At 42.4% G+C, this 23126-nt stretch overlaps 1 protein-coding gene across 1 annotated transcript in view; it reads right to left on the bottom strand.

Annotated features, from left to right (window-relative positions):
* Positions 1–23126, bottom strand: part of poln (polymerase (DNA directed) nu) — a gene marked incomplete at both ends in the record, with an annotated part of 63652 nt that overhangs the window by 35035 nt on the left and 5491 nt on the right. Inside the window, 12 exons of the mRNA XM_080486733.1 lie at positions 8037–8102; positions 10314–10370; positions 10793–10849; positions 11241–11336; positions 11554–11637; positions 16717–16781; positions 16890–16950; positions 17007–17093; positions 17989–18125; positions 18329–18441; positions 18550–18719; positions 19836–20087. Coding sequence (XP_080342859.1) covers positions 8037–8102; positions 10314–10370; positions 10793–10849; positions 11241–11336; positions 11554–11637; positions 16717–16781; positions 16890–16950; positions 17007–17093; positions 17989–18125; positions 18329–18441; positions 18550–18719; positions 19836–20087 — 1245 coding nt within the window. The remainder of the gene's footprint in view (positions 1–8036; positions 8103–10313; positions 10371–10792; positions 10850–11240; positions 11337–11553; positions 11638–16716; positions 16782–16889; positions 16951–17006; positions 17094–17988; positions 18126–18328; positions 18442–18549; positions 18720–19835; positions 20088–23126) is intronic.

Below are 23126 nucleotides of genomic sequence, written 5' to 3'. Positions count from 1 at the left end.
CCAACCAGGTATTAAAAAAACACGAGCAGCGAGGGAGCACTCGCATTAAGAATGCTAACACACACACACACACACACACACAGGACGGGCCCCATTAGATGGTGGCTGATGTTTTTCCTCCTCTAATTACATCAATGTGTGTGAATTATACAGCGCTGACATAAATATTGGTGTATTGCCTTCTGTGGTAAACATGCCACACACACACCGAGTGGGCCCCAGACTGACAGACTCACACACGACTGCTGGTGTCGTCTCTGCCGAGGCTCATCGGCTCTGAATGGGCCACTTAATCATGCAGATGTGTTTTTTCATGTGGTCTCTCTGCTGCTGACACCACCAGTCGCATTGTTCGTCATTCTCCATAATAACCGGGTGTTTGTATTCTTTAATTCCTCCTCATGCCCTGACAGGGACTCATAAATGACTGATAATTAAGCTCCTTCAGGGAGTGAGAACGTTTCCCCGTCAGGATTGGACAATGACACTGGGCAGCAAAGCGTCGGTTCGCACGGTTGACCTGGGGAAACATGTTTTTAAATGAGCAAAGCTTGAAATATTCATGATGGTTTGGACAAAGCTCCTTTGTTAGCGGGTAACTAAACAAAACAAGTGTTATGAAAGGGTAAGTGCGCTCAGCTGAGTCGTAATGAGCGCCTCCTGTTGGTCCCACAGTGCTCAGGTATGATGAAATCAACATTGTTTCTCGATCGCACTGATGCGTTTTGGTGTTGCATGGTAATTCTGTTGATTTGCTGCTTCTCCACTCGGAAGCTCAAACGTTTTATTTATGGTGGGAGCAGTTCTTTTGAATTTCAGGAGGTTTGTGTTGAGTGTTTAGGCAAAATCTAAACCGTCCAATTTAACCACAAAAACTGAAATGTTTGGTGGATTGTCTCGGGAAATGCATGTGATTATTCAACTCGGGTTTTATCCATGTGTGATTAGTTGGAACTACACAGCCATCAGTTTCAAAAACGGAATGGTGGGAAGTTTTTATTCCAGAAAAGTTTTGAAAATGACGTGCGTTTCCACGAAAACGGAAGAAGGCGCTGAAAACGATGGAGTTAGCGTGCCAAACCACCTGGGACCACTAGATGTCACTGTGTGCATTTAATGGTCTGTGGTGGCACGGCGGGGTAGTGGGAGTTTGCATTTTCTCCCTGATTACCCGGTGACTGTAATGAATAGGTGTGTTTGTCCATCTCTGTCTTTGCTCTGCGACGGATCGACTCCCCACAACTCTGAATTGGAAAATCCTTGATGAACGTAAATCCGCCCGCAGTGAGACAGAGCCAGAGTCTCAGAGGAGTAATGCCTTGCTAAACAGATGGGCACCACTGAATCCCTGGTGCCGGTGTGGGGTAAATTAATCACCCAGCACCAGTTTAATGACTCATGACGGAGCGCATGCACACATACAAATACACACACACACACACACACACACACACACACACACACACACACACACACACACACACACACACACACACACACACACACACACACACACACACACACACACACACACACACACACACACACACACACACACACACACACACACACACACACACACGCCTGCGCGCTCACTCTGGGGCTTGTTTGTATTCACAGGAGCACACTGCTAAATAGTCTCAGTTCGCACCCATCAAAAATCAATCAGCTCAGCAGGAGGAGAGAAGAAGAGCAAAACCAAAAATCCAGCGCATCCATTTACACGTAAGTGACTGATTTAAGGGTTTTACGACGTAGTCAGTCACGACTCATCTTAAGCAGCCGAAAGGACGAGCTACAATCAGTTTTGATCAATACTGAAACCGTGATTAATTGTAACTTTTAGCAAAATCAAAGTTGTTGTTCTTTTTTTCTACTGAGTCTATATCCTGGAAGCAGATTTACCCAAAATAACTGCAACATTTTCAGGTGAAAAGAGAAAACTTTATGTTCCCAGTGTCCGTTTACACAACAACCGCGATCGAAGTCACTGAAACTTTGAGGAAATGGGATAAACCTTTTCTGAAACTGTGCACGCTCAGCATAAAGTCACCAGTCACCATAATAACAATACAACTTGGTCGTCTGTCCATACGAATGTCCATGTTCTCCCATTGTTAATGCTTATAGCAGATTGTTCTCTGCACGTGTGTGTGATTTCATTACGAAACAACCAACAACGCCCACAGATGTTTTAATTAGAATTAAAACTCAAACTGCTAGTTTTACTAATGAAGCTCACATGTGATTAAGAAACTGACCTATAGTTTTGTGTGTATGGGTAGAAATACTTATAATTATGTTTAGAACTACAACTGAGCTTTTTTTTTTTTGGGTGTATCTGCAGTCTGACAGCTGTGTCGCCCTCAGAGAAATATGTGCTGTCAAATCGCCGAGCAAATAAAACCACCAAAAGTCAGAGAGTTGTAGTGATTGTCGGGTTTTCTGACGTAGAGTTGTGAAAGAATTCTAAAAACTCCCCAAGTCTTCGGTAGCACGAACACAAACCCTGTAATCTGTCATTGTTCTGTTGAATGATTTCTATAATTTATCGACTCTAGGAGCAGCTTTCAAAAGGAGAGGATCGCTGTCTGTGTGAAAGGACTGTATATCGTATGAAAACATATGAAACCGTCTCCATGTCCATGCGCCTAGGAATCTGTTCTCGTAGCTTTTGAATGAGGGAGCGAGTTTGAAACAGCTGCATGTAAAGGAGAGAGAGAGAGAGAGAGAGAGAGGAAGGTGGAGATAGATAGAGAGGAGAAAGAAAGAAAGCTAAAACGAGAGAGAAAAGAGGAGGCGAGAGAGAGATTCAATAACATCAATGCACCAAGGCGTGACAGGTTCAATGTTTTCTCTGGGATGAAGGCGAAGAGAAGAGACTTCAGTCTTATTAACCTTGTTTGGTTCCAATAAGTTAAAAGCGAGCAGACGAGCATGGGAGGGAGAAATATTCAAATGAATAGAATAAACAAGTGGGGTTATATTTGGAGCTGCAGCCGGCACATATTTTCTTTTATTAAGAGAAGATGAAACAGAGTGACTCCCGGCAGCGTTTCCCGCTCAGCAGCAGTTTTACAGCCGTCCTGCTCTCGCCCTCATCCAGGCCCTCTTTTTGTTACTGCAGTCTGGCTTCACCTCGACTGAACCCTCGCCACATGAAAGCGAACCCCCCCCCCCCTCCCCGCAGCTTCACATTTATGTGTGTGTGTACGAAATGTGTGTGTGTGAGTACGTGTGTGTGTATGCCGAGTCACGGGTCGCAGGACACTTCCCGTTTTCGACCTCAGCCCTCACCGACAGGCTGCAGGGGTTTCTCATTCAAAGCAGCGAGATGCGACGTGTTAATGGCGGCGGAGTGAGCCTTTAATTAACCACCAGCACGTTCAGCGCCACTTTGTAGAGAGAATAATTGAGAGTGAACTTCATTTGTGGCAGAATAATGACTTCACTTTGAGGGGGGGGGGGGGGGGGGGGCATCCTCTTTCCAGGAGAGTCGAGGGACTCGGTTCCATTCAAAGGGGAGAAAAAAAACTTTCACTGGGTTTGGTTCACTTTCACACTGCAGTTTTAAAAGCAACCGCAGCGACAAGGTCACTCGGTTACAGCAGCTGCTCGTTCTCGCCCTCCAGACATTTCTTTTTCTTTTCTCTTTTTCCCCGACAACTCAAGTTTCACATTTCCATCTCCTTAACATTTCAGTGAACCCTTGCAGGCCCCGTTTACACGACAACGGTGCTGGGAGCCACTGAAAACGCAACTTTTTGAAAACACTCTTGAGTCCGTCTCCATGGAAACGCTACCTTTCTGAAACGCTGACCCTGCGCATGCACACCACGGCCGTAGTAAAGTAGTTCTTCTGCACATGCTCAATATAGATGGACAATAACAACAATGCGTTTTCACAGGGCCTGAATATCCTCGTGGCGGTTGATACTGCAGCACATTTGGGACTCAAGGATTTTGCCCAAAGACTAAAAATGGTAACTTGTCAGCAGGATTTCAACCTGCAAACCCCCAAACACAAGCTCGCTTCTTTAATGTCTCGGCCACCAATACCCAAAGGGGCTATTAAAGGTGCCTTCGTTGTAAATAAATCTCTGTAAAGTGGAAAAGTAACATTTAATAGTGTCTAGACTGTGACAATAAATCTCTTTATAGAAATAAAGAGAGAAATATATTCCATCTTGAGAATGATGAAGTATGTCGATTTTTTGACATTTTATTAAAAATAAATGTCTTGTGACTTTTTTTTTTTTTTTTTTTAAATCAAGAATGAAATAAGTTTCGCAAAGTCTTTCAGTGCCACCTCCGACTGCAGATGTTCAATTTGAACATGCTTCACAGATTAAACAGTTAAAGAGAAACTTTTTACTCGGAGGCCTTACCTAAAGAAGCAGAACCAGTTTCACTCTTTCAAACAGCATCTGCGAGGAATGTGTGTACTTCTACCTCCACTCAAAGCTCCTGAATAAATATTGCTAATGTTTGCCGTGTCTTTACAGCTTCACCGAGGGAGGCGGAAAATGCCTCATCGTTATATGCTGGTAGTTTCCCCAAAAGAACGAGTAGGCAGAGCGCGTTTATGTGAGGGTGTGTGATTGATTGATGATGCATAATAAGACCTGCATCGACTGCTTTGCTCTGCAGTCGTCTTCGGAATGGGTTTTGGTGGTGATGTAACACTGGCACATATCCAGAGCGGGGTTTACTCTCAGGACAGATCCTGATATGGCGGTGCCGTCAACTGGTGCAGCAGACTCCGATAAGAGTCTGTCCTTTCACTTCACATTTCAGCAGGCAAGACGCCAGTTTCAGGCTAGTTCGGGGGCATTTTGTGGCATTTATTGGAAGTGACGATAGTCGCTGCAGAGGAAAGGGGGAAGAAAGAGACAGGGGTGGATAGCATGTAGAAAGTCTGATGAATTGAACTGAGAATCCCTCACCTCTACCCGAACCAGGGTTTGAATCCCTCCCAACAACCTGTGTGGCTGTCTGTCCTTTTCCCTTCTTCCATCCCCAAACTCCAACCGCAACAGTGGAAAGTCTCCACCTCTGAGCCAGGTTTATTATAATTATTTTAAATTCTGCAGTGTTTCGGTTGAATAAAGCATTAATGGTTTTTTGTAGTTCTGTAGCAGCATTCTGCTGTCATACAGTGACACCTAGTGGTCACTGATAGTATGTAGATCAAAAACCGATTTGAAACCAATGAATATGAAGGGCTGCTTAACTACACGCGCGGCGTGCGCCCAAAACAGAAAATGCTAAGAAGTGTAGGATAGCACACGTGTGCAGAAGGTTTTGCTGTTTTTGCTTATTTTTCTGAATGAGGTCACCATTGGGTTAAAAAAATAATGTGCACTTCTGAGTTAGAGGAAGATGCTCCATAATGTGGATGTTAGTCCTTAAAAAGAATTCATGAACTGTAAACAAAAACAGGAAGCAGCAACGAAACAGATTAAAGACTGATCGGTTAAAGACGGCTATTCCCAACAGAGGTATTCACCCTTCGATCAGGAGGATCAGCTGAACTGTTTCAGTGTTTGAGTGGAGGGAACCGAGCAGAGATAAAAGTGGTGTTACACAGCAGTCACATACATCTTCTAGTGGCAGCGCGATCAATTCGGCGTGTTGCTCACATCGCTCGCAAATCACTAAGTCAGATTAGAAAAGTCTCCAAGGCAATACAGCAAATGCAGCAGTGTGTGTGTGTGTGTGTGTGTGTGTGTGTGTGTGTGTGTGTGTGTGTGTGTGTGTGTGTGTGTGTGTGTGTGTGTGTGTGTGTGTGTGTGTGTGTGTGTGTGTGAGTGAGAGACAGAGCCGCGCTCAGTGACACAACCGATGGAGCATGACAGCTGGGTGTCGTTCAAATGAGCTATCGACCGGCCCATATGAAGCTGTGTGTGTGTGTGTGTGTGTGTGTGTGTGTGTGTGTGTGTGTGTGTGTGTGTGTGTGTGTGTGTGTGTGTGTGTTGATAATCAAGGTGGTAAGTACAAAACAGACAAAGTGTGGCTCTGCTGTCGACTGTTCTTCACGTCTTCTTCGGTACATTGTGCCTGGATGTGTTAAACCAGAAGATATACCGTATTATCCCAACTGACATTATACTACCGCAAGAAAGTATTTGTATGTATCTCACTTATGTATTTCTTCTGTTTTAAAGTACCTCATATTTTCTCATATTTAGTGTAATTGGTTTACTTTCATCTCATCAGATTAATCATGTTCCCTTTTATTGATATTTACTCTTGACTGAATGTTTACCCTCATATAATTGCTCTACTACTTTTTATATCTCACACACTCTTATAGCTTTGTGTGTAGCTTAGTTTTTGATTATCGATTGTATTTTAAATTACATTCAACCATCTGACGGGTGCGTTGTAAATAAGTATTGAAAGACTTTAAGGGGCAAAAACAGAGTCGAGATCAAGACCTTGAAAATGTGGCCTCAGGACCGGCATCGAGACCAAGACTGCTCTCAGGTACTACAACACTATCTTTTGGTACTGTGAAGGAGTGCCACATTCCATCATCTGTGTACACCTCCCATGTTATACTCTGTATAAGGATGTTTCACTCTAACGTTCTCATGTGCTTCGTGAAACTGACTCTCTTCTTGTATACAAGATTAAAAAAAATAAAAAACAACAACTTCCACTCCACGTTCTCTCTGTCAGCACAGACTTATTGTGTGACACAGTCGCACTGGCGTGTGAAACGCGGGCCTGGTGTCTTTCAAAGGCAGCGGCACGTCGTAAACAGCTCCACAAACCCCCCAGCTGACGCTTGCATAACAACGCATCCGCACATCTGTGTCTGTGAGCACTCGGTCCTGTTTGAGCATGTTTGTGACTGCGATGCAGTGAGAGAGAGAGAAACAGCAACAGAGAGCAGGGTGCTGAAAGAAACGGGAAGAAAAATGAAAGACCAAAGAAAATTATGTTACTCTGACTTTTGAGGTTAATATAAAAGAGCTGAGTGTTTCCTGTCTGTTGTGTTAAAATCCCCCCTAAAAAAACAAGGCTCTATGTGAAGATGCACAAAATTGAATTTTGCTCTTCATTATTTCGCTGACATACCGAGGAAAAGTTTAGCTATGCAAACAAATCACTTACTAGTACTGACACCAGTACCAGGTATGAGACTCGACGGGTTGATGCTCATTTTCTCGGGGTACGTCGGCAGCACCTGAGCAGAGCAGCTAAACATCCAACCTGCTGGTTGTCCCACTGGGAAGGAGCAACAACAGCCATGTGGAGAATATTTAAGATAAACAATAGAAGGAGAGGAAAAACGACTTGGGTGGGTTGGTGAGTATTTTCTCTTGGCGAAGTGTCCCAACCTTGCAGATGAGTAAGTTAATACTTGATTAACAGCGGATGAGGCTGCTGTTTTCATTTTGATCTGATGCCACCATGCTGCAACATCGACTAATCGCATGTCAGAGTATCAGAGATGGAAATTGGTCACAGTCTGTAAACGAACATGCGATGGAAATAAAACATTTCTTTAAGTATTTGCATTTTCAAATACTCTGTATTGGCATGAAACCAAACGTAAACTCTGCAAACAAGATGCATGTGTGTATCCATCATAACTGATTCTGATAAATTCAAACTAAAACAATCACTATTTTTTGATGACGCATTCAACTATCATGTTTAATGCCAGGCTGACATCTGCTGTTCACAATAGATTCCCTACAGATGCCAACCTCATCTACCTAAATGAGGTAAATGTTTCTTAAAGGCAATAAGTATCAAAGAACAACGTGGCTCTAAACATATATTCTATCAAGCCAATTAGTTCTCATGATGTATTGTGATGTGGAGTTTTCAGTATTAATGAATGTACAAGTAAGAGTTTAGTCTTTGTCTGTCGAGTAGAAAATATCAGCACCATGGAGAGCTCCAGTTGGCCAAAGCGGTCTCAAGTTTGTTCTATAAAAGCTCATAAAACCAGAAATCTTTGTAAAGTAAACCTGATGAGAGCGAGAGGTGTGCAGTGGAGTCGGGCAGGTGTGACTTACTGGGTGTTTAGCAGAGATCCTCCCAGTCACAGCGCTCGTCTGGAGCCACGTGGAGGAAATGTAGTTCTGAAAGAACACAGGAAGAAATGATAGATTCAGAACACTCAGTGAGAGACAGAGCGCTTCGGTCCAGCTAAATGAAACATATCCTTCCCATAATAAAAATGCTGAGCTAATGTGATTGAGTGTGGACCGGCTCAGCCTGAAAACAACAGCTGCGACGGCCGTCACCGTCATTACTGGGACTCTGTGTTTGGACCGAACGGCACCGACGGCTCAGCCTGAACAAGCTGTTTACAGGCTGCAGCGCCAGTTATGAGGCTGCAATAAGCAGGACAAACAACCAGAATATTGAGCTCCGAGCTGCAGTACAAGTGAGATCCAAACATATAAAACTCATTAAGCTGACAAATAAAAACACTCCTCTGTCTTCTGTCCGTCCGCTTCAGCTTGGTGGAAACTTTATTAGGTAGGTGAACTTTACAACATTGATATAACTAATATTAACTCAAATTGGACTGACGTAAATGCAAAACTAAAGCTACGTAAAATAAATTGACTTAAACTAAAGTAAAACTAAAATAAAATTACAATAAACTTTTACTAAACTAAATCAAACTAAAGGACATTAAACTAATACTAAACAAGTTCGAGTGAACCAAATGAAACTCAGACTTGAACTGAACTTAATTAAACCAAAAAAACTAAACCTAAACTCTATCAAACTAAACCTAACGTAAACTATATCCAAGTAAACCTCACGTAAACTAAACTGAACTAAAGTAAACTAAACCAAGTCAAACTAAACCCAAATAAACTAAACTAATACTAAAAGTGAAAGTAAACCAAACGTAACTTAAACTAAGCTCAACTAAACTGAACTCTACATAAACTAAGCTACATGTGGATTACTTGATTAGAAAAGGAAGAAAATGGAAGTTACTGTGATATTAATGTAAGAGCTCAGATTTTCAATTCTCTGATTGCAGATCATATTAACATTAATTAATTCTGGCAGTAGATCACCGATACGAGACATTGTAGGTTGTATCTCAATGCAGAGTGATAATTTTCACAATTCCCTGACACTAAGTACCAAAAATAAAAGCGACTTTAAGCTAAATAGAAGTAGACCTCAGATGTTTTGCCTTCGGCTGCGAGTGCGTCATATTCATTTGAATTACATTTCACACGAACCCACATAAGTCCGAGTTCTGAGTCGCAGTGTTGATATTCGTTTTGTCCGAAGCATCTTTCTCTGGGCGGCTTCGCCGCTTGCACAACACAAAAGCCCACCAAATGAATCGGCTGCATCGGGAGGCAGGAGACCTCGGCAAGGCGGCCAAACAGCTAGACTCATTTGCAGCAGTGAGTAAGCACAGACGGGCAAACACAAGCTGCTGCTCTCCAGCACGAGGCTCCGGCACACCGGTCTTACTGCAGCTTCACCGTGGCTGGATGTTACCACAGCAGAGCCTCCCCACACCCGAGAGCTGAACAGAGTGACAGTAATACTCAGTCACTGTATTCCAACGAGGAGGAAAAGCCGGGAAAAAGAAATGAATGAAAGAGAAATAGGTGTTTGTAATGTCATTTGCGTTTCCCCCAGCCACTATACAGTATATCCTCTCATTCTGTTAGATCAGCTTGTCGTGTTAACGCCTCAGTTTGTCATGTTGACTTCTTTTATCGGCAAAAAACTTTCTTTTTTAATAAACCCCTCTTTATTCCTCCCGTTTTTTCCAGTTACTACAAAGCAGTTGTGTCAAACACACTTTAAATCACCATCACGTGTTCAAACCACTATCATAATGCATGTGGAACCATTACTAATGGAAACAGCGTCTCTACCAAGGAGAGACCATATTGTGTTCGAGCAATAGTATGATAAACCAAATAAATAAATAAATAACTGTCTTAGGCTGTTGTGTTTCTTCTGTAGTATTAAACACAACAGGACACTGGTCGTGACAAACACAATGAGGATACAATTGTACATAAGTCCTGTTTGAACCAGAACTGAGCTGTGAGTGAACGATAACAAAAGCTGTGGGTTCTGCTGGGGTCCTTCTCGCCACCAGCAATCCTTCAGCTTAAAGTTTTACTGCTTTCTTTGGGGTTTTTTTTTAGTCCAAGCCTCCCGGAGAAAAAGTGTAAAAAAAAAGAAAAAAAAAAAAAAGAATCTATATCTCACAGGGAACAAAAACAAAAGGCTGTGAAAGATCCTGTTGTGAGACATGGACATGTGGTGTGACTACGTTTACATTTCAGGCTCACCTTGTTCGTCATGCAGGAGAGAATCCCGTCGACAAACGTGGACTTGATCTTGTGAAGCTGGTAAAAACAATGAAGACATTCGTTACTGGGACATAAAGACCAACTGGATAGTTTATCGGGTGATGAAGTAATAAATAAATGAACATCTGCTGCAGTGAGGTGCACCGAATGAGTTCACTTTTATTATGATATTTAGTTTTTTCTATACTTTTAATGGCCAATTGTGAAACTGCTCCACTCGTAGCTGGTGAGTTGTTTGTTTTCAGCTTCAAATCCTGAAAATACAGACTTTTCAATCGCATTGACAAATCTTATTACATGTACAAATTCTAATATAGATGAGCAGATTTTTCGCACATTTAAATACCTAATTACAAGCAGATTCAGGTTCACATTGACAACTCTGACTTTGGACAGACGGATTGAAGTACAGACAGACAGCTCTCCACACGCAATGACAAATCTCAGTCGCGACTTACTTGTCTGTACTCCAGGATGATCTTCGGCAGAGGGTGCAAATCCTGAAGCTGCAGAAGCTGCGACAAAACCAAGATCAGGACAAAAAGACAGACAAATTATTTCAAGTTTGTTGTTCATCTGTTGCCAGACATTGTAAACGCTAACCCCATGATACAATCACGTTATGTCACTGAATTCATGTTCATTGGCTATGAGATCCATGAGGAAGCATCCCGCCTTCAACCCCAGGTCCTTAACCAATGAATAGTGGCTGCTGGACCTCCTTGAAGCCCCGCCCCTTTTACTAACTGTCAATCACTGTCTGATTGACAGTGATTTCTTCATTATTAACAATATGAACTGAGCATGCCCAGTAGATACTATATTAGACATCACGGAGCTGCTTTAGTTCACATCACCGGGAGATTTGACAGTCATACTGTGTCTGTGTGTGTTTGCGTGTCGTACTGCAGCTTCCGATGTTGACTGCTGTTGTTTGTTGATGGTCTTGGGGAGCCTCTTGTTCTCGCAGCGCTCGTGAAGCCGAAGCTTCTCAAACAAAACCTTCGAACAATGTAAATTCGGCACGTTGAAACAAGCACAGGGCACACCGAGGTACACATACTGCACGCACACACACACACACACACACACACACACACACACACACACAGAGGTTGTTCACGTTGTAAACAGTTCACTGTATATCTTCCGGGATGTGTTGCGTCTTCACGATATTAAAATCAGGGCGCATGAGCAGGAGAATAAACAAGTAACTCACCATTCGGAGCTGAGAGCTGCTGGTCACCAGGAACATTTGTCCAGCTTCTCGATGGGCCTCCTGCTCCAACTGTTTCATTTTGGTCTGACAAAGGAAGAGATTCTCTGTTGTTCCACACAAAGCCAAGAAATGACACCTTTTTTCATTAAACCTTCAGCTCTCTAATCCTCCAATCAGTGTCAGATTCAGATATCACTTTTATGTCTTGTGTTCGTTACTCGTAAGATTTTTGTTTTATAAAAAAAAAAAAAGCATTGTTTTCTTTGAAATCTTTAGAATTTGCTTGGTGGTTTGGCCGGATTGGAGCCTCTTGCTGGCCGGTTTTGGCCCACGTGCCTTATGTTTGACACCCCTGCTGTAACGTTTTGATAAACCAGAGATCTCAGAGGCCACAGCCTTTCTTTTGCACCATATTTGCTGGCCCATGATTCATCTGCCTGTAGAACTAATTAATTTACTAAATGAGTGGCTGATAATCTGGTAAAAGGAGGTGATAATTAATCTCTAGTGACAACTCAGTGTATGTGTGACACATTCAAGGCTGTTGTAAAGATGAAAAAATTATTTTCTGTGCATATCTTTCAATAACGATGAAAAGTGTGGTTTACGGTCGAGTCACATTCCGTTTATCATTTCAACACGATACGTCTTCGTCAGATATTCCAGATTAGGCTCTCTATCACTCAGAGGAAATAAAAGCCAATTACAGTATCTTGAGACAGCAGTTGTTGTTTTTCTTTTATGACAAGATGGTGAGATAAGTCATTTCTGTGGCCTTGTGACTGTTAAGCTGTCAAAGACTTCTCAAACGGTGAAAGATGATCCAACTAATTCCAGACATGAGAATGAACCCTGCAGGATATTAGACATGCAGTTGTGGGACAATATTGTTTTAATGTATGATGCTAATAAATACCACATGGTCATCAAATTGATATCTCACGTTGTACCATTCTAAACCATACGATGGGAAAGGCATTCATATTTTTAAATCCATGCAGGATGTTAACTGTCGCCACTCTGCATTCTGTATAAGGTACAACACTTCACATGTAATCTTTAATCCATATATTCATAGAACAACCTGTAAAATGGCCAACATGTAGAAATCGTGCAATCTTATTGATATACTTTATTTAATTGTTTTTAATTTGCACTTGAGCACTTTAACATACTGGATTTAAGTTGCTGTCCCTGGTCTTAAATCAACATTATTTCATTTTTTTAACATTTCCTCTTAATATTTTGCCCTGTAGTCTCTCCCTGCGTCTATTGTTATAGTTCTATTGTAGCGCAGGTCTGCAAAGACAGTAAAAGGAATGCAAAATAATTTTTTAAAGAAGATTAAAATCTCTTGCGGCTGCTGTCTCTTTCTTATGTGTTTTTAAGAAGCTTTTAAATGTGAGGGTGTCGTTATCGATCTACTGGTCCATGACATTACAGTCCATCTAATCAAATCTATCGAATCTTCCTGCTCATGTTATACAGTATTACCATGAGTACAGTCATTTAACTATCCATTTATCTTCTATAATGCTTCCTTCACCACAGGGAGCCAAACCCAGCTGACTATGAGTGAAGGAAGGTTACACCAGGACATCACAGGATGAATACAAAGACAAACACCAACAGAGTCGCCAATTTGCCTTAAAGAAATGTTTTTTTTTGGCAGTGAGAGGAAACTAGCTCCTGGAGAAAACACGTGCACACTCATAAAAACCAAAACATACAGAACCAATGATGAAAAATACATGAGGACTGAATAAAGTACACGTGGGAATATAGGAGACAATAGTGAAAGCCAGAAAATCTAACTTCTACAATATTCAGAACGAACAACCATCCACCATCAATCTATTATATATTCCCACTTCGTCCCTGAGAGAAGTCAAATGTATTTTAGTTCGGTGGTCCTGTAAACCTAATTTAATGTTCAGTTAGGCTGAGCCAGTAAAACGAAAGCGGAACAACCGATAAATGCTGACAAGTTCAATGTTTGAGAGCAAAAAATTAAATACAGGTACGTCCTGGAAGTATTAAAGTTTGAGAAGCTTCTTACAAAGTTTATGGTCAAACTTCAATTTTCCTGAGAAAAAAAACACAAGACTGAAATCCTGCCTGCCAGTGGAAATGACTCGTCAAAACAGGATTTCTGCAGGCTTTAGAGTGCTTTTTTTTTGGGGGGGGGGGGGGGGGATAAAATTCATCATCGTGTCTTGAGAGAAGCTGTGCAAAGTAGCTCCTTATCATATAAACATGACTCATCATGTCATCATGCGCCGTAATCATGGAAACATGATGTAAACCATGTCGTCATACTCTGGTTGTCATGGAAACCCGCCGCTCTCCATGTCATCATGCTCTGGTAGTCATGGAAACGTGACGCTCTGCCAGTCGTGGCACTTGGACCGGAGCAGTAAAAGTCAACATGAGCAGAGACCAAACAAACTAAGATGTGCACACCAAAGGTACACAGTGTACATTAACTGGTCTGAAAACATCCTTTAGAATTGATTTGTTACTTTCACATCCAATACGTCAAATTGCTGTCGGCCAGTTTAGCCTGTGGGTCACAGATTTGACGCCACTGTTGTGGAGGGTTACCGTGGTGCCGGAATTCATCATATGACTAACAACCGTGTCTGAGAGAGGAAAATCAAAAAGAAAAATGAGACAAAATAGGAGAACAGAGCGACAGAATTGGGATTGTGGGGAATGTGTGTAAGCTGAAAGGGTTGGAGAAAAGTGGAGATGTGAAGCGAATGCCTGCGTGGCTGAAAAGTCAGAGAAGATGAGGAGGAATGGATGAGTAGCGAGTGGCAGGAGCCCTCGCTGATGCTGGACCCCGATAGATGATGACATTTGTGAAACAAGGGCGTAACACGGCAGGCACAACTTGAGAAAATGTAAAAACTGCTGGTGGAATAGAACATGACAGATAAGAGGGGGGAGTGAAATATAGAGAGACAGAAAAAGGAGGAAAGAGGGAAATCGGGGTTAGCTGGCAGACATGTAATACCAAAAAATGTGTACTTTGTTCTGTGTGTCTCGCTCACTGCCCAGAGCAGGCTCCAGACTGCCTCATCAATATTAGATAGTACCCCCTTAGTACTCTGTTACACACACACACACACACACACACACACACACACACACACACACACACACACACACACACACACACACACACACACACACACACACACACACACACACACACACACACACACACACACACACACACACACACACACACACACACACACACACACACACACACACACACACACACACACACACACACACACACACACAGGGTAACACTCGGGCTCACTGCGGTAAGTTTAATCTCTCCATTTCACACAATGTGAATCCAAATGTGGACTTTTCATTCTGATCCTGATGTGAAGGGAAAAGCATTTCTGTCTAATCTGACCTGAATAATCTGAAAATCTCACACACACGAAACAAACGAGGCTCATTTGGATGACATTTGTTCCGCTGTATGTTATTAATGCTTTCTGAAAAGGCCCGGACACACGAGGAACTCAGTTATAAAAAAACGAAAAAAAAAACAAAACAAAGACATCCGACGTGACAAAGTGGGGATGAGAGAGCGCGCTCGGAGACGCAGTGCAAAAAGCTCTGCAGCAGAAACTTCAGTGCCTCGGTACATGGGGGTATTTTGGCAGAGGCAGACAGCGATTTCCTCCCCTGCAGCACAGCCTCTTGAAGGAAAAAGACAGACTATCCATCCTATTTATAGTAACACGGCAAGATATCAACGACGGTCTCCACAACAACACCCCTGCCGGCGCTGGCGAAGGCTGTGAGCCAGCGTGAAAACAGGGGCTGAGGAGATGTGAGCAACTCCTGCTCATGTCCACAGCATCCGTACGCGTGTCCATCGTCTCTGCAATGTGTTTTTATCTGCATGTAAACAGGACGCGTCCCTGGAGGACGTCCGCCCACCACAGCACTAATCCTCCCCACGAGAGTGAAACCGAGGGAATACTCTTCCTCCTTTCCAGAGGCTTCCTCACAGACTCCCACTGTTAATTGCTCTCATTTGTATTAAAACAGCGGCTGTCTGCCGCACCGTGTTTTCAGCAGCCGCACTCCAAGTCAATCTGCCGAGAGTGATGCAGTAGTGGGTTGACCCTCACAGTTTTACGCAGGTAAATAAATAGTAAGGCGATGCAGGTTTATTTATATTATTTATGTCGCACCGTTCAGGCAATTCAAGGAGGCTCATAATAACTTGGGAAACAGTGAAAGGACATCGTGTTAAAAGTTCAAACCTTTAAAAAGAAAGGTAAAAGATTGTTAAACACATTAGACAAACTGCAGTTAATATTCAGTACTAAAACACATTCACAATGTTTAAAATGTACTGTGGATGGTCGGTTGGTTTTGGTGCCTTATCATCGACTGAGCATGAGCAGATCTCTCAGAAAAGTCGTGTTTTCACCGTTTACATGGAGACACAGTGTTTTTGAAAAGTTCCACCTTGGAAGCAGTTTTCAAAAAGTTGTGCTTACAGCACCGTTGTGTAAAGAGACCCCAGAAACTTTGGGATTTCACTGGAAACGTTGCTGTGTAAACGCAGTCAGCAACATTAGTTTGTTTAAGTCCACCCTAAGAATGCTATGATAAATGATTGGAGGTAGATTCTTCTTTCTTCTTTTTTTCATAATGCACTTTGGGGAAAAAAAGTCAAATGAGCCAGCGAATGTGAATATTTCTACAAAATGCCTTGCAGGCAGTTTAACAAACTAGTGAAACTCTACTTCAGAATCACTTTAGTAACAAAGAACTTCTTTGTCTTTTAGCTCAAACACAGTGTCGTCATCATCATTAGGACTTTGAAGAGACTGAGCAGCGTGCGGATCTCCTCACCGACTTTTTACAGAGGCGGATTAGCGATGGACCAGAGGAGCCGTTTCTACTCTATTCTACACATTGTTTTTTTACTTTTTTCTCAAAGTGCATGATGAGAAAATAAATAAATAAATGTAGAACTCACTGGTTTAGCACTGATTTTAATCTGTGTAGTTCTGTGTTTTAAAACTTTGAAGCATCTTTTGAGTTTCTGAGAAAGCGCTGTATAACTAAAATCTATTATAATTGTTATTATCAGAGCCAGGTCATTAAATTTCTCACCCCCAACAAGTCTGAAGTTCTCTTCAGAGCGTCTTTGTCCACGTGGATGTGGTGACTCTCCATAGCTGAAACAGCACACGCATTTGTTATATATATATATATATATATACAGTATATATGGACATATACTGAAATGGTTTATTGAGGTTTAAACAATCTTTAATGATGCTCACCCGCTAGAACAGGGATCATGTTCAGCTCCAAATCTGAGTAGAGCTCCCACAGCCCCTGGCTCTGTAAACACAAACAGTAAAGTCCGTGTACCGTATGTACAAGCAGGTACTTTATACTGTGTCTGCACAAGCCACCTGTAGTCTAGAAGAGAGCTCCATATGAAGGCTGAAGAGAGAGTAGAGACCTGAGATGACCTGAGAAACCTGCAAAACAGACAGAAACAAGCCAGGTGTGAGGTGCTTTGCTCAGCTGAACCTTCTGCGGCACGTCAGACTGAGACCAAGACTTCTTCATGTCAGTAGGCAAAAGATTGGTTTATTTCTGTGGTGAAACAAACTGTGATCTTTGGAATCGTTACACAAGGATGTCACTCTACTGCACAGATACACAGATACAAGCCCCCCCCCCCCCCCCCCCGTCCCCCCCGTCCCCCCCAAAAAAAACAAAAAACCTGCAATGCACCACTAAAGGTTAGGAAGCAGATACAAGCGAGTAAGCACAAATTTTTTACAACACAAGATAAAGAACAGTGCAAAAAAAAATAAAAAATCTAACTTGTAAATAACTGATGAGCCAGGAAATGAAACCGGCTTGTTGTTCCACGCAGGGTGCAGTTTGCAGTTTGCAGTTTGCAGTTTGCTAGAGGCTGTGGAGGAGATGCACTCCCCTCTTCTTCTGCTGGACTATTTTCAGAGAGAATACAATTTATTTCTCCAGCACAGTGATTAAAGCTACCCCACCAGCAAACTGGACAAAACAGGTGAATCAATTCAACGTAGTTTTAAATCCGAGCGAAGCCGAGCTGCCAGCGTTCAGGCGCTGAGGGAGAAAGTTGGATTGTCGAACATTGATGGATGTCGTGAAGAGGTGGCGAACAGAAGAGGAGGTAAAAGATTAGTTTCAAATTTTACTTCCTCCCTTTTTCTAATGATTACTTGTAAAATAAAAACCCAAAAAAAATGCATTTAAGAATAGATTTGACTTATTTTCATAGCTTTATCGTAATTTGTTTTTATTTAAACACATAAACACATAAACGACTTTGCCTTTGGCGGCACCACATACAGGTGAACCCGGTGAATTTGCACGGTAACTAACCTTCTGCGTGCCCACGGCGGGTGTTCTATGGGGCTGCTTGCAGTGTTTATTCAGAAGGTCCTGGAAGCAGGAGGAGGAATCAGCAGGATCCAGCAGCCACCCAGAAACCTGCGGGTCCTGGATACGACAGCCCGCCACTGGATGGATAACAAATAAACAAACAAACAGCTGGAAGCACGAGCCGTATTCGGGCCGAACGTCACGTCGAGAAAGAGACCGATGATAAATGTCGATATACAGAGAACGAGCACGTGTTGTACTGCAGCGGTTCAAAAGTGTTTTCACAGCTGTGCAGGATGGAAACAATCAGCTATTATCAACTCATTTCAAACTGTAGTACCTTTTGTCCAGCTCAGGTCTTTAGTGTAAAACTGCAGAACTGTTCGAAGCAAGTCCTTGGCTTTGTAGCACACCACCAGTTGAGAGCTTGAAAGCACTTGTAGGAGCAGATCTCTACAGGAAACAGACAAAAAAAAAAAAAGAAAGATGTCTCCTTGTGCTTTTGTGTGAAATGTTCATATTAATCATTCTTTTCATACAGATATAAACACACACACACACCTGGTATAAAGCTGCTGGCTCTGATGCATTTGTTGCTGGGCCCATGCAGGTGTGAGCTCCAGCTTCAAGTAGACCAGGCTGTCGTCTGGAGCCGGCGAGTCCCGCGGCACGCCGAAGGTCAGGTGGCTCTTCATCAGCACGAGGAGGCCACACGCTGGAGGAGGGAGCTTCTGCGTCGGGGATGGAGGAGGAGGAATATTAGCAGAGGGGCTGCTGGTTAATGAGGCAGCAAGCCACAAGAGTACACACTTACTTACTCATATATATGAACTGATGACTGTGAAATGTGAATTTTCACTTGATTGACTTTTAGATTAGAATTTTTCCGTTTTTTTTTTTTTGTTGATAGTTTGATGGAGACCAGGGGTGTCAGGTTGAGATTTAAAGGTTATGACGGCAATATTTTACCACTCAAAATGAAATTGGGCTGTATGTGACCTCTGAAGTCAAATGTGTTCGACACCCCTGGTGAAGAGGTTCTTCTCTGTCCTTCACTCTCCCACAATCCTCCAACCTCAACCAGTGCAAACAGACAAACCACTTCTGAGTGACGAAGTTTCAAAGTCTCAATATCACAAAAGGAGTCAATGACTTCATGTTTAAATAAAAGTAAGTGCTATTCAAGATTTGCCCAATGGAGGTTGGACTGTTTCTAACCCAATGCTGAGATCTAAAACTGATTACAGCAGATATTCACTTTGCGTCCACCTGCAGTAAAGAGACTCACAACATCCTGTAAGATTTCAGTTTTCACTTTTAAAAGAAATTCACTCAGAGATTTTGAAAAAAAACTGCATCAAACATGAACATTACAAGAAATGATTTGCTTCATAGCACAGAATTTTTTTTTAAATAAAATAAGAAATACTCTCTTGTCCAGTTGAGAGGTGTGTGTGTAATGTGTGTGTGTGTGTGTGTCCCTAAAATCAAATGAGTTCCACACCACTGTGCTGCAGGGTTCTTCTAGAACTATTGTTTGAATGTAAAGCTTAAACTTGATGTTCGACTCTAAAGTTCCAACAAATATCACAGTCAATGTTATTTTGGGATATTCTGGGTTATCTTGTCTAAATAGTAAAAGGAAGACTTGGGCTTCAGCCTATTGATTTTTAACGTGAGGAGTAAGTGGCTTCTTTTTCAAACCAAAATAATCCAGTCCTGAGGTGGACGTCAGAAAACTGAACTGTCTCTCCTTTGTTTTTCTTATTTTTTATAATGAGTGTTTAAAATAAAGCGTGTTTGACTTTAAAAATCTTCTCACCGCCATCTTGGCCCAGTGTGTTTACCTGTTCTGCATCGAGCTGAGTCGTTCCATCCCGGTACACCACGGTCAGCAGCAGCGCCTGAACCCGCCCGGCCTTCTCAAGCAGCAGCGTCTTCTCATACGAGTTCAGCTTCCCAGAATCCTTCACTCTGGGGTCGCACGTCAGCGCTGCGGCCGTGGTCTGTGGTTCGCGGGCGTGTCCCTCCGCGTGGAAACCTCTGCTGCTTTTTGCGGTGAGGCCAATATTTGACGGAGGACTCGCACCGTGCCTCCTCTTCAGGGAGGAAGTCGAGTTCAGGGAAAGGTGACAGCATTGATTTTCCGGAGCAGGCACGTTTATGTTTCCCAACTTTTTGTTGGGTACAGTTGAGGAGTTTCGTTCAGGGGCAGAGGTGGTTGTCGCAGGTAAGTTTGAGCTTCTCCCTCTGGTTCTTCCACTAGTGATCTACAGAACACACAAAGCAGGGCAGTGTGCAGACCGGCACAGAGGAAACGCACAAGAAAAAAAAGAATAAGCCAGAATTGACTTGGAATGACTGAGTCTGTAACACCAGAAGACGTTTGAAAGAGGATTCCTGCTGTCCCTGCTGGCTTTCTCACAGAGAACATCAATACTTCATAGCAGATCCATTTAGAAGAGTGAGGTGAATGGAATAAGAAAGATCAAGCTGCACGTAATTAGTTTTAACCCAAAGAAGGAAGACCTGATTTAATCAAACAGAGGATGATGCAGAATTTGTGAAAGGCTGAAGAAATAAACAGGTAAGGAGGTGGATAAAGACAGAACGCTGAGCGGTGGAGAGGAGAGGATGAGACTGTCGACCCTCAGCACCGTGTCCCGGACAGAAACACAAGCCACACACACTTAATGGGAACTCACACTCCCTCCGTCAGCCACCGCTGATCCATTCATGGATGAGTGGTTTTGTTGATAGTGCTGACTTGTGGTCAAGGTTCATGTTTCCTCTATCATGTCAGTGGTATGTGTTATGCATTATGCATTCATGTTTCATGCTGTGGTTGGCTTTGCTCCCCTGTAAACGTTGACACAAACAGAGAATAGAGAAAAATGGGATCTTCTCAAAGCGGCAATAGAATAGTGAAAACGCCTCGTTTTTGCCTTCCGTTTCAGGAAAGTTTGGCATTTGCACGGCAACGTTTTAAAAACCATGTCTGTTTCCACGGGAACGGCAGAAACACTGAAAATGATGTAGTTCGCATGTTGGGCCACTAGTGTGTGCTGTTGTTGGTTTTTGTACTGAAGCCACACACACATGCAGCAGAGCAAAAAAAAACACAATATAAATTAACAAGGGGAAAACGCGGACATTCGTATGGAGAGACGAGCATTTTGGATTGTTATTACCGTGACTGTCAACTACAAAACTAGCAGGTACCAGCAGAATATGGACTGGGAATCACGACTCGACAGGTAAACATCGTTCTTATTGTCTATCTACTCACGTTTGTGCAGGAGAACGGTTTACTATGGCTGTGGCGCGCAAGAGCAGTAGCAGCTGTTATGTCTTGATCCTGCACCCTTGATCGTCCACAGTAATCCAGTAAGAAATAATACAAATTTAGGCTTTATTACGCAGATTTTACTCTATTTTAGAGTTTCTGTTGTTCAAACTTTAACAATGAAATATAATTTCCAGATAGTTTAATAAGTGTACTTTAAAGGGTTCATTTTTTTTTTTTTTCATGATTACATCAGATGCTTTTCAGGTTGGAAAGATTAGTTCAACCAGTGGTTTTCAAACACTGGCACATCAGGGAGTTTGAGACAGGGTTGCAGCTGGAGGAAAAGTTTCAGGGTTAGAAGGACATTAAAGTATTGATCATCTTATTTGAAAAAAAAAAATGAATTTAAAGAAATGAATTGGTTGTAAGCAGATTGAAGATTAATTATAAAATATAAGATAATTTTAAGGCAAAATCATGTGGAGAAAAAAAAAAGGTGCAAATTATAAATAAGACTCACATGGAAGGAGTTGTGCTTTTTATTGCTTATGGATCCAAACAGTATGATCTCTACTGTGTAGGCATGTAATCGGAGTATTAAATATGAAATGAATATGGAATATGTATGAAATATTCGATTATTCACAGCATTGAGAATGCAGAGATTTAACGGTAGCCGGTGGAGGATGAGAAAACAGGTGAACCCAGTTTTGCAGAATTGCAGTGTAACCTCCCTGTAACCTTCCCAGCAGCTTATCAACAATTCATTATTCATACGCGGTGCTCCCTCCTCTATTTATGCAAAAATAACCGAGCGGGCACATGTGTACACGTTCTTTGAAGAAAGTGAAGATGGCTATTCTTTATTTTTCCGAACACGATGCACTAATGTAATGATATGCAGAGTTCTGCGGGACTGTCAGCGATAGCTGTCGTGGAAGGAATTCCTGTGAATCAGCTCCCTGAGGAGACTCTTCCTCGTTTGGCTGTAAACACCACCCGTTTTCCTGCTGACAGAGTCATGAACCCCCCCACCCCCCCACCCCCCCAGGGTGCTGTGCTACAGGATATAGACAGAAAACTGAGGCAGGCCGTGGCCCGCAGCCCAGTCTGCGGCCCGTGGAAAGTGTGAGAGTGTCAAAGACGGGAGAGAGTGAGAGAATCACAGAGTGAGGGAGTGGATGGGTGTGTTTGCTGCCGATTGTGGGAAATAAAGTCAAGTGCAGCCAGGACTTGCATGATTTGTCAAAAGTTGTACACAGAGAGATTTTTAAAGTCTTGCTGACGGAGCAGTGGGAAGCCGGCGTTATTCGACAAGCTTTCTATAACACCAGCAAAATCTCTTGTTAGTCTAACAATCCAATCAGCAACCTTCTAGTTTCTTTAACACCGACAAATCAGTCCATTTGTCACGTCACCTCAACTCTTCCTTTATAATTTTCTCTCATTGCTCGTCTTTATAATCTAATTTGTATACAAACACTCATTGTACAGACTCAATGCAGATCCGAGGCTTGAAGGGTGCTTCAATACTGCCACAGTGTCCTATTCCACCTGAGGCATTTTCTTTGTTTTGTTTCATGTACATCAAGGTTATTGGAGCCTAATCCTATGAAAGCAGCTGTGTAGTGTTTTGGGTGTGCAGGCTGTTTCAAGGAGGTTTTTTGAATGTGTGATATATGTATTTAGGCTCAATTATTCATATGAAGCCATTGAAGTTAGGTAAAATAAAAATCACATAAATGTCGTTTCAAATCTAAAGTTGAGCTTTACTCTCACGCTTTGATACTGAAAATGACTAAGGCCCCGTTTGAAGTGATAACGCCTCATTAATTACCCTCAAACGCAT

This window comes from Lipophrys pholis, assembly GCF_963383615.2.
Source record: "Lipophrys pholis genome assembly, chromosome: 18".
In the NCBI taxonomy this organism is placed as follows: domain Eukaryota; kingdom Metazoa; phylum Chordata; class Actinopteri; order Blenniiformes; family Blenniidae; genus Lipophrys; species Lipophrys pholis.
Note: the sequence above shows the minus strand (reverse complement) of the source record. Positions and strands in the feature narration are given on the sequence as shown.